This window comes from Fulmarus glacialis, unplaced genomic scaffold (genome assembly GCF_000690835.1).
Source record: "Fulmarus glacialis isolate BGI_N327 unplaced genomic scaffold, ASM69083v1 scaffold14713, whole genome shotgun sequence".
Lineage (NCBI taxonomy): Eukaryota > Metazoa > Chordata > Aves > Procellariiformes > Procellariidae > Fulmarus > Fulmarus glacialis.
In genome coordinates this window covers 627-12,820 of record NW_009203683.1, presented here as the reverse complement: position 1 = coordinate 12,820, position 12,194 = coordinate 627, and the positions used below count along the sequence as shown (strand labels likewise).

The window sequence follows — 12,194 nt, the reverse complement described above, 5'->3', positions numbered from 1 at the left end:
CCCACAGCATCTTAAGCACTCACAACACCCGCTGCGGTGCTTGCTGTCCATCCGTTTCTTCTGCCGGACCGGCTGCAGCGGGATGTTGTCGGTCATGGCCGCGGCTGCCGGGGCGGAGCGGGGCGGGATGCTCAGTCAGTAGGCATGGGAGCTGTCCTTGGACTAGGAGGGTACTTAGCAACAACTGAAAACATCAGTGTGTTATCAACATTCTCCTCATACTAAATCCAAAACACAGCCCTAGCAAGAAATTTAACCCTATCCCAGCCGAAACCAGGACAGTCAGTGTTGGACTGACTGTTGACTGACCAGTGTTGGTCTGGGCGCCAACCCTGCGGCAATGAACTCCAGATTTTCCTGTGAAATTTTCTCATCCTGACCCTCAAGTTTCCGGGAAAAAAGAGTTTATCAGCAGAGGGCAGCAGTGATGTGCTCACACCAGGTCCTGCGAGGCGGCAGGGTAAATCCCAAGAGACTTGGTGGGAAGACATCCCACTGTCAGCTGGTTTGAATAAAATGGAAAGTGCCACAGCTGTGAGGGGACAGAAGGCACTGGGCAGAGGGGATGTGTGTGTGGCTGCAAAGAGTTGCTCTTTTATCAGATAAAGGTGAAATATGGCCAGGCTGCCCAACATGTAGCCTGTCATGATGACTGGAATCAAAAAAGAAAAGAGGAATTTAGGCTCAACGGCTTGGGAAGCTGCTATGATTTAGCATTTGCTGAACTTGGTTAATAGTATATTAAGGTTGCAAAGTGTTCTAATAAATACTTATTTCTGGTCAGGCCATTAACAGCGGGGACAGTATAAAACATTCCATCAGCATGGCCAACTGAAGAAGAGTACATGTGCATAGTAAGGAACAGCCTGTGAACAAACAGCGAAATTACTTGGGTTGGTCTAGTATTGCAGAGCAGAAGGGTCAGATATGAGCAAAGACATACTCAGGAATAGGAGAAGAAACATTCTGATGGCAGGAAATTGCTTTCTTTATTATAGCTTCCCAGACACAGGGGGAACGTGCACGACTGACAGGTCTTTAATATGGGCTTGGACAAAACACGAGAGGAGGATTCAGGGCAAGGCTAGAACTTGCACTGCTGGAGGTCAGACTAGGTGATACTAGTTTTTATCTTTCCATCTCTGCTTCATGTGATTCTCTCTTGTCCTTGCAGGACTGATTCTGGAATAGTTGGTACTCATTTGTGATTATAATAGGCAATTTGTACAGCCTACTAAGTTTGTCTCTTTTTTTTTTTTTCTTCCCCTTCACAGATCGGGAAAATCAGTCTATGCTGATCACGTAAGTGCTTCTTTTTTGACTGATTTGAGACTCTGTTGCTGTGAAAAACTTAGAAGAAAAAAATCCTACTGAAATACAGGTTGGCTCTTGAAAGCTCGGCTAAATTGCCTGGAACTTAATCCAAGCCAAGTAACTGGCAATTTGTCCATCTGATGGCTGTCTTGAGCCCTGTGGGAAAGGAGTAGCTAAGGGTTTGATGGAGGCTGGCCCATTTCTGATCCCCATCTGGTGTTTATTCCAAGTAGGCGTGAAAACAACTCCGTAGGCAGTTAAATAAAGAAGCTTCTTCCAGGGTTAGCCTTGCTATGGCTGCCCTCTTCGGACATAGACGACTCCTTATTTTCAATGTGGTTGCTCTTGCTGCAAATTATATTTAAGGATGTTGTGTAGACACATCTAAAGGGCATCTAAAAAAGAAGATGTACGTCATTTACTGGCAAGCATGAAAGATGGAGAGTTGGGTGTCTCTCTACACAGTTCCCATGTGCTCCTGGATAATGCCAGCAAATTACTGCAGCTTTTCTGTACGTTTTCTAACTCATTAGCTGTATATAGGTATACATCAGATCCTCAGTCTGGATGTTTGTAATAAAACTTCACGCCCTTAAAGGAAGCTCAGTGTAGCGTGGGTTTGTACTAGATTTCTGAGCCCAGTCACGTGAAGAATTAGTTGCTGCTATCGTAGGCATTCACCTCTTCATTCAGTCAATTTAATGTGATTTCCACTGAAATGGCCAAACAACAGGCTGCAGAAATCAGAGTCAGTGATTCTGAGAACAGCCTGTGTGCGGGGAGGAGCTGGCAGGACAGGAGCCTGAAAGGATGAGTTACAGCTGTTTGAGCAATGCTTATGTTATCTTCCTCCTTCCTTCAGTGGAGAATCCGGTGCTGGCAAGACTGTCAACACGAAACGCGTCATCCAGTACTTTGCCACAGTGGCAGCCCTGGGTGAACCTGGTAAAAAGAACGTAAGTCTGCTGGTGACCATTTCATTTCAGACTCCCAAGTTTTTTCTGTTGTGTACGACTAATCTCACGAGTCTGCATCCCGAACGCTAGACCATGTGCTTGGGCGCAACAGGCATGGTTAAGAAAAGAAACTGTTGGGAAAAGATACTCACACTTCTACTCGGTATTACTGAGAGCGTGCTGTTCTGAAGGTAGAAAAGCAATGCTCACCTGAACTTGCCATGCTCCAGACGGAGCTGCAAAACCACTCCTGATTATGAAAAGCTGCTTGTTGCTGCGGCTTTTTTCTAGGAGTTTTAGTTTTCGTATGTGTTAAATATGTTTCTGACTGTGTTAAAGCTGGAAAAAAGATGGGGAGACTGTGAAGATTAAGAAATTTGATTTTTTTTTCACATGGAAAATAGTCTTCAAAAGGACTAGGATTTATCATGTCTCATCAAAACCTCTGTTTTGTTGAAAGCTTTTTTTTTCCACAAAAAAGAAATGTTTTCGCCAACGATTTTTTTCAATCAGCTTCTCTGTATTTCTCTTCGGATAAGTGCTGTTCTGCTTATAAGTGCTCTCTAAGGTTACAGTGAATACTGTATTCATGCTGCTTTTTATCTTGTCTTGCTATGAGCTTATTCAGTACGAGCTTCATTGCACTTGAAGGTTCAACGCTCTTTCGTGGTGAATTAACTGATTCCTACAAACTGTATTTATAAGGCCAAAATTTCAGCAAGGCTTGGATTCCATATGCATAACTCACATCACCAAAATCTAATATACATTCATTCATCTGAGGCCTGCAAGGCTCTCTTAACAAATGATTGAGTGGTCCAGAGCCAGCTTTCTGCGTGCAGTGAGGTTGGTGCTCATAATGGTGTCTGAAACCTGGTGTGCTCATGGAACAATTGTGCAAATAACAGATATTCAGCTGGAAGATATTCCATGTAATTTATCAGCTCAGGTCGCATTTTATTTTCATTATCCCCTTTTTTCCAAATAATCCAAGAGTTCAAGTGCAGCACGATCTAATTGTCTAAAACTTGTCTGTTTGCATTTAAATGCTTTTATTCTTACCACCTGGCACCAGCCTCTTTCCTCTGTCCAGCTAGTTAGCCTTTTGGTTCATTGTGGAACATCTCCAGAGCAAAACCAGGTAGATGTTTGGAGCAGGGGTTAAAACAACAAGCTGGGTAGAAACAGCTATTTTGTAGAGCAGTAGAAACTTGGCTATTTTGTGATGTATGGTGAACACAAAGTAAGTCGCACGTGCTTTTTGAAGGAAGGCTTCAAGAAGTCCTGCTGGTGTGTTGGTGCCCACTAGACATCTAACCTTGCTAATCTTTATCTTTTGTGATGTCCTTCATGTTAGTACTCACATTCTCTCTTTTTTTTTTTTCTCCATTATGTTCCTCTTTTGACAGCAACCAGCTACCAAAACTGGGGTAAGTCATCAGCTTTACTATTTTATCTTTTCCGTGTGAAAATGGTACTGGGCTGTGTCAGTCCATGTCACGAACCTCAGCATTTCACTTTGCGTGGTTCCCCCAGTGAAGGATCCCTGGAGCCCAGGCAGTTAAAGTAGTTTGCTTCAGCAAACCAAAGTTTGTGCGAGTGACGGTTAATGCTTTTCTTATCTCCAAAAATCCCAAATATTATAAGCTCCCAGTGCTTTCAAATCTAATGCATTTTAGTGCTTGTCACTGTCTTCAATACACCCTCTCCTACACACATTCACTTGGATGTCCCCACATGCTTCACAGTACATGGGAAGATATGGTGATTTCTTTCATATGCAGATGGCATAAAATATCAAATCTACAAAGCAAAACAGTAGAGAGCAGCAGAGCGTTTGAGGCCTTTTAAGGACTCATAATTGACTGATGATCTTGCTGTTATGCCATTCACACTGTGCCACCCCTAGGGTGGAGCTAAATCACTTTGCTACGGAGGCTTCTCTCTATAAGTGAATGCATGGCTGAGTTATAGTTGACAGCTGAGTTTGTGGCCTGTAGATTTCTCAATAGTATTTCAACCCTGATTTCTAGGGAACCTTGGAGGATCAAATCATTCAAGCAAACCCAGCTCTAGAAGCTTTTGGAAATGCCAAAACCCTGAGAAATGACAACTCCTCACGTTTTGTAAGTCTGTAACATAACGTAATGATGTCCTCTTCAACAATGGCCAGTTAATAACATCTCGGTAATAATCCCTTCATAAGTTGCTTCTCATTTTGTCCACTAAAATGCTTGGATTTCCAGACAGTGGAAGAATAACAAAGTAGGATCTAAACTACTGGCAAAACTATTGGAAGGATTAAAGATAAAAAGAAACAAAGAAAGATCCACCCCAAATAATTGTTTAAACTGTACATAATCAAGAGACAAGCAAAGCCTAGCTTTATGAAGCCCTTTGAACAGCAATGGCAGATCTTCCCCAAGACTGCCTCTGCTGCATAGCCTTATTTTCCTACCATGTTTTCCACTAACCTAAGTCATTCCCTCTCCCTACAATAGCTCTACTTTGTCACTAAATGTCAGAAATACACCACAGTCCCTGCTCCCTCCCACATCTTCCTCCTCTGCAGACCCACACATGGGTAGTACTCCTACCTTTGATCCATACCATCTACCTTTTTGGCTGAGTAAGCTGCCCCTGCTTGTCCCTCAATGCTGACATGACCTTGGGCCTCTCCTCATTTCCTTTAGGCTTGCAGGAGAGCAATCCCCTCAGGAGCTCTGCCTGTGCCACATCTGGCTGGTGTTGGACCTCTGGTTGGCTCAGAGGTCCAAAAGGAATGGCATGAGGATGACAGCCTGGTTTGTAGCTCATGCTTCCCTAACAAATCCAGTTAAAAATGAAAATGGAAGGGGTGGAGAGGGTCAGAGATTGTAAGCGTCTGTGGAAAGCTACAAAATTGTATAAGGAGTTTGTCAGCTGGAACAGAAATTAATTATTTCTGAAAGTTGATGTGTTTCAATATGATAAATTAAATGAAAGCCACTCAATTTTTATGAATTTTGGGGATGATTATGCAAATTTAATGGGCAAAGCAGTGTAAAATCACAGCACCCTTCTGACATAAGTAATTGCATATAAGTTAGGACTGCAAATGAGGAGGAGTCAAAAAAGGAGCCTGTGTGTCTTATGCTCAGGCTTATTGCTCCGAGTCCTGCATTACAGTAAACCTGCATCCTGAAACTGGAAGCTATGTGCATTCCCGTATCTTAGCCTGGCAGATAAGTACACTGTCATCCTTTCCCCACAAGCTGATTACATAGCTGTATGTACAGATTTAGGCTTGGAAAAGTGTAATATCATTGTTTGATATTTCTCATTGAAAATCTACTTGTGCAAAGCCAAGGAGTTAGCATAAACTGATTCTTTGGGCCAAATGATTGCCTTCAAGCAGCATCCTTTGTTTCCCTCTGTGTATACTATATGCACTAATTAGAATATTCTTCTGTGTGAATTAGGGTAAATTTATCCGAATCCATTTTGGAACCACAGGCAAGCTGTCATCTGCTGATATTGAGATTTGTAAGCAGAAAATTCTTTCCTTTTAAAAAATACAATTGCTTGTCTGAAAGCTTGAAGAGCCTTTCTCACTGAATTTTCCTTTGTGCGACTAGATTTATTGGAGAAATCCCGAGTGATTTTCCAGCAACCGGGCGAAAGAGACTATCACATCTTCTACCAAATCCTGTCAGGAAAGAAACCAGAGTTACTGGGTAAGCATTACTGGATCCACAGCTTTTAAGAACCAACCTTTAGCTGAATAGACAGTGGCTGAGGAGGGGGCAGGGGGCAAACCCATGTGCAGAAAGGCCCTTACGCTTCCACTTGATGAAACTGAACTTCCACTGTCAAATACACTCTTTTACAGATGCTGTTCCAATGGCAGCAACAGAGATCATTTTTCTGTGATATAATGATGCAGGTACCCTATAAAGTGAAGTGATATTACAGATTAGTCTAAAGGGGATGAGACTCAGACGGGACTTCTGCAATGTAGCATTATAAAGGCAAAAAATGTCACACTGAATCTGTGTAATCCAAGGTCTTGAAACATCTAGAAAATGCTACGCCTCCAAAAGCATTTGTGGTGATAAAACTTGAATTACCCAGTTTTTCACGTATGAGGAGATTTGCTTATAGGTCCATGAAGAAAAGGTAGTTTCCTCTTTCTGCCCCAAGTGCCAAAACTGGCATCCTAGCATGTTGTGTAGCAAGAGAGAATATGCAAAGCTGCTGCTGCTGATTAGGTGGCGATTACCCCTTTCAAGCTTCCTCTGGGTGAAGATGGTCCCACAGACCTGCTGGAGAAAAGCAGAGAGCAGATGAGATCTCTCTGCTCCCATCTCCTAATGCTTTGAAAAAAATCTCCACTATTTATTTAGGTGATGTGGTTTGCTGACTTTAATTTGTGCTCTGAAGGAACACATTTTATAAAATACATTGAAGAGTCACTTTATTGCTCCACTAAACTACTAACCCATAGCAATCATAATCTGTTTTGAAATCTTATTATCCTGACAGTGCGTGATCAAGTGCCTAACCCTCTTAGCTTTTACGTGGCCTCATTAATGACGGTTACAGGAAAGATTTCAGGAAGCATTGCACTGAGATTCCTGTGTGAATCCCTGTGCTGGGAAAATAAGCTCTTTCTCATAAACTGTCTGTTTGTATGCTCTACAACAGGGCACTCCTTTCTGGCCAGCAGTAGCATGTCTGCAGGCTCTTGAAAAGGTTGAAACCAATGGGCACTTCTGTTTTGTAGACAAGAAATGTACGTGTTTGTATATAAACACATACATATCTAAATATAGATGAATATAAATATAGATAAGTATAAATATAGATAAATGAATACATAACATAGTGACTACATAGCAAAGTAAGACAGACTTACAGATAATATGATTTTATATTCACATACATTGATAGACATATATACATATTTACATACATACATATTTAGACACGTAGGTTTGTGTGTATGTATATAGAAGATTGAAATCTAGACCAAACCTTGGTCTGCTGACTGTGGGTGAAACTTTCTGTTCATTTAGGGAAGTAGGACTCTCCGTGTAGTTTTGGAGCCAGCTAGCTTTCTAGAAAACAACTCTACATTTCGGGGTTTTGATGTGAAGGAAAAGGAAAGAGGGGAGAGAGCGCCATATTCAGACTTTTGTTTATCAAGAGCCGAGTGTCTTCTGCAAAGGCTCCTGGAAGTCGCTATTTTGTGAGTCTCTTATAAAAAAGGGGAACCATGCCCATTGTCCCTGTCTTGGATCATACTAAAATCTTTTTCTCCTCTGTACTTAGATGGGATTTTTACCCCCCACAGGCATGCAAGGCAGAAAGTAGGGCTATACAGGAGATGATGAACTCAGTATACTGCAAAACATGCTTAATAGATATGCATGCAGTATTCCCATATTCTTTTTAGTCACACTTTCTCTAAATCTTGGTCTTCAGATTGGAACAGTAGAATGAGAGAGTTGGTTTCTGCCCTGCAGCTGTGAAAAAAAAAAAAAAAAAAAACAAAACACAGAAGACAACTTTATACACAGGTGTGCAGAGACAAATGTATGTCAGAGTTGATCTTTCAATCTTCATTTTTTTGGGATATCCTGAATGGATGGCAGTTTTGACCTTGGCAGTTCTTTTACAGATATGCTGCTGGTGTCTACCAACCCATATGACTACCACTTTTGCTCACAAGGAGTAGTTACAGTGGACAATTTGGATGATGGAGAAGAATTGATGGCAACAGATGTAAGCCTGTTTTGATTTGACTTTGTGCTTCATAGATTAGGTGCATGTGGGGAGGAAAAGTGCTGGCAGGAGCCTAACTTCTGTCACTGAAACTACTGGACTAAAGTAAAAGCAGAAATGGGTCTTAATTGCATTCATACTATGAAGCATGAGGCCTGATGAACTATTATACTTTTGAATCTGGCCTTGCTCCATGTAATGCCCTTGGGCACAAAGTTCTTATAATTTTGATATATAAAATGCTAGACAAAGGGAGCGCTCCTCCTGCTCCCCAGCCACTGCTGGGTCTTCAGGGTGTTCCAGGGGCTGCTCTGTGAGATAACACCCCTTGGCAGGTTAGTAATATCTGCCATGCGAAGGTAGATTGCAGGGCTGCAAAATGCCATTGCTTTTGAATAGGGAAGTGACAAAATATCTGTGTTTCCTTTTCACAGCAAGCCATGGACATCTTGGGATTTGTGCCTGATGAGAAGACTGGTTCCTACAAGCTCACAGGTGCCATCATGCACTTTGGGAACATGAAATTCAAACAAAGACCCAGAGAAGAGCAGGCAGAGGCTGATGGCACTGAAAGTAAGAATAACACCTAAAATTACTCCTTACCTTCAAAAGTCTGGCATGTATCATGCACTGTGTCGAGGAAGAAGCAGCCTGTTTGCTTTGATCGTGCATAGTGTAGCTCCTGCTCAGCCAAGAGTGCTCTGCTTTATTTGTAGCAGTGGCTTGTTCAATGGTGGGTAACCTTACTTAGTAGAAGGTGAATAGACACAGTCAGAGTAACCCAATGAAATTCCATTTTTATGACCATGTGAACAAAATGGTTGTAAAAAGTTGTCACCTTAGCTTTCTCTTTCATGTCTTCAGGTCTTGCTTTTTTACTTTCTCTTGCACCTGAAATTGTCTATAACCAGTGTGGAGATATGTTCTTTTCCCTATACCTGAAGAGTTTCTCAAGTGTGACTCTTGCAGCAATTGGGGTCTAAGGTAGCTAGATGACCTTCTCTGCCACAAGGCAGAGTACAGGCGCACCTTGCCCAAATCATTAAAAGAGCAAGGTCTTTATCCAGTTTTTCTTTGGAAGTGTAGGAACTTAATATTTTTTTCTTGGCTAGGCACGTTTCCATGTGGAAGTTCAAAGCCAGTTGAAATCTTGTTTCTCTTGATCAGGTGCTGACAAAGCTGCCTACCTAATGGGAATCAACTCCTCAGATTTGATTAAGGGTTTATTGCATCCTAGAGTGAAAGTTGGCAACGAGTATGTGACCAAAGGTCAGAGTGTTGAACAGGTAAGGAGAAGCTTTCAGCGTATTTGGATACCTGTCCCGCAAGCCTTGAGGATTCACCTGTAACATCTCAGAGAGACAGAGAGCTGCTAGAAATATTAACATGTACCTCTAGTACCTGTTCTCATTTTATATCCCCAAACTTGGGGGAATAGACAGTGGAAGTGCAGGAAACTGGTAAAGAGACTGACAAAGGAATAGTGGCTGGCACTGCCTTTGATAAGATTGTTTTTCTGATGTGTTAGTAGCAGCCATTCAAGGAAACCAGGTGCAGTAAAACCACATGGGAATTGATATCTAATTCTGGATGAGAATAGTCACCGAGAAGAGTTGAGCCATGGATTATTTATGCACTCATCATTCATTCATTATTCATGTAACTTTAAGCTCTGTGTGACCTCAATCAGCTAAAGGCAATATCCACTTAAAGGTATCTCTTAATTTAGGAAACAAAAGTCTTTGGGTTAGCACTGCTGCAGCTGTAGCAGTATTGTAGAAGATGCTGCAGCATTTTGGTTACAACGAAAATTGTTGTTCAAAGACAGGCTGTGGTACAGGCTCAGAAACTAGAAAACTGCTGGAGGGAGGTCTATCCTATCGGTGTAGTTGCGCATAGGCTAAAGAAGAGACTTTTGACAGACTTTTCCTATTGCCTGCTTATGCCATAGCATCTCTCAAAAATTAGGAGCAAATGGCAATGAGCAACTTGAGCACAGACCTCCCCTATTCTGGCAGTAGCTCTGGACATCATGGCTGGCATCTGGCCCATGAGCTTTCTGGTACCTAACTTCAACAGCAGCGTAAGGGATTAAAACATTTGCAACTTGCTGTCCAGCTGTTTCCCCAAGAGGTACTTTACTAGCACTTTATGTATGTGTTAGTATACATACATATACATTACAACAATTTGAATAAAAGCATAGATAACAGGAGAAGCTGTGTGTTGTATTAAGTATGCCTTGGTGATTATAAGAACTATTGTGAAATTTCATTTAAACCATAAGTAGGGACTGAAATAGGCTACTGCACTGAAATCCTTGTGTTCCGCAGTGAATTCTGTTCCACACAGTGGTATTTTGAAACATGTATTTTAGGTTTTGTATGCTGTTGGAGCCTTATCTAAGGCAGTGTACGATCGAATGTTCAAATGGCTGGTGGTCCGTATCAACAAGACCTTGGACACTAAGCTGCCAAGACAGTTCTTCATTGGAGTCCTGGATATTGCCGGGTTTGAAATCTTCGATGTGAGTATTAATGTGTGAGGACTTGGTGGAAGGACATAAAAGATACGAAGTGATAGCTCTTGGGTGAGGCTTTCTTTTTGTAAATGAACAGAAGGCAAATTGCTGAGAAAGCTGTAAAGCAAATAGTATGTATGGTTTTACAAGGTTTTTCCATAAATAGATGTAGAAAACACTCAGCATTTAGCACAGCTGGACATGCTGATAGTTCCTGGGGAGGAAGAGAGTGGCAACCTTTAGCAAAGGCAATATCTCACATGCTTTGGGCTGTGTTTTAGGACAATGTATTGTTTCCACTCTTTCTCTTTGAGAGAAAGCATCTTTTACAAGGTATGATATTTCTTCCTCTTTTTATCTCAAGATAAGAGATATATCTTCATCTCGATATAAGAAAGACGTTTTTTACAGTGAGAACAATCATTCACTGGAACAACCTCCCCAGGGACATGGTAGAGCCCCCATCATTGGAGGTTTTCAAGATGCGATTGGACAATCTCATCTAGGCTCCCTCTCCCACAAAAGGGCGGGCCAGATGATCTTTTGAGGTCCCTTCCAACCTGGGCTGTTCTGTGATTCTACCGTCACTGTAAATAAATGTATGTGAGAAAAGCACGTCACAACTTCTGTTTCTCAGAATCCATTCCTAAAGACAAGTGCTTAATGCTGTTGTTGCTATTCGCAGCAGGGCAAAGAGCACGTTGGCTCTGCTTTACAGGACTGATGTGGCATGCTGCTGAAGGAAAGGCACATGCATTCTGAGAGACTTGAACACATCTGAGCATCCTCACACGCCGGAGGACAGCACATGAGGCAGCCAGCAGCCTGCTGCTGAACTCCTCTCTCCTTTGCCTGCAGTGTTATGCTCAGTAGTTTCTCAACCAGTTACTGTTTAGGTTTTAGACATAAACAGGTTCCTCCTTGCTGTTCCTTGCTGAGGGGAACCTCAATCCGTCCCACTCCTACCAGTTTGATGCCAGGGCCAGCAATAGATACCCAGAGCCTGGAGAAGGATCACAGGTCAGCAGGAGAGCACCTGAAGAGCAGCACAAAGGAACACCAGCCAGTAAGACAGCTTCATCAGGGTCCCAACTTAAATGCCTCTATGCAAACACAACTAGCATGGGGAATAAACAAGAGGAGTTAGAGACGTGCGCACGCCTGCAGGGCTATGATCTTATTGGCATCACGGAGACATGGTGGGATGGCTCCTACAATTGGAGTGTTGGGATGGAGGGATACAGGCTCTTTAGGAAGGACAGGCAGGGGAGACGAGGAGGGGGTATCTCCCTCTATGGCAATGACCAGCTGGGGTGCATGAAGCTCCGCCTGGGGATGCATGAGGAGTTGACTGAGAGCTTATGGGTCAAGCCTAAAGGGAGGGCAGGGACAGGTGACATTACGGTGGGGGTCTGCTACAGGCCACCCAATCAGGAAGACGGAGCAGATGAGGCCCTCTATAGGCAGATAGGAGCAGCCTCAGGTTCACAAGCCCCGGTCCTCATGGGGGACTTCAACCACCACGATATCTGTTGGAGGGACAACACGGCAGGGCGTAAGCAGTCCGGGAGGTTCCTGGAATGCGTGGATGACAACTTCCTTCTCCAAGTGGTAGAGGCGGCAAACAGGGCAGGAGC

The 12,194-nt window shown here is 42.8% G+C and overlaps 1 protein-coding gene across 1 annotated transcript; it reads left to right on the top strand.

Moving 5' to 3' along the window:
• Window positions 1–94: 94 nt before the first annotated feature.
• On the top strand, window positions 95–10,563 carry LOC104074570 (myosin-7B-like; the record flags this gene model as incomplete). The annotated part of the gene is made up of 11 exons (XM_009574730.1): window positions 95–134; window positions 1,275–1,302; window positions 2,177–2,270; window positions 3,680–3,700; window positions 4,304–4,396; window positions 5,732–5,795; window positions 5,888–5,986; window positions 7,933–8,036; window positions 8,471–8,609; window positions 9,204–9,322; window positions 10,414–10,563. Coding segments are annotated over exons 1-11 (951 nt in total), but the record flags the coding sequence as incomplete, so codon positions are not given.
• Window positions 10,564–12,194: the final 1,631 nt, after the last annotated feature.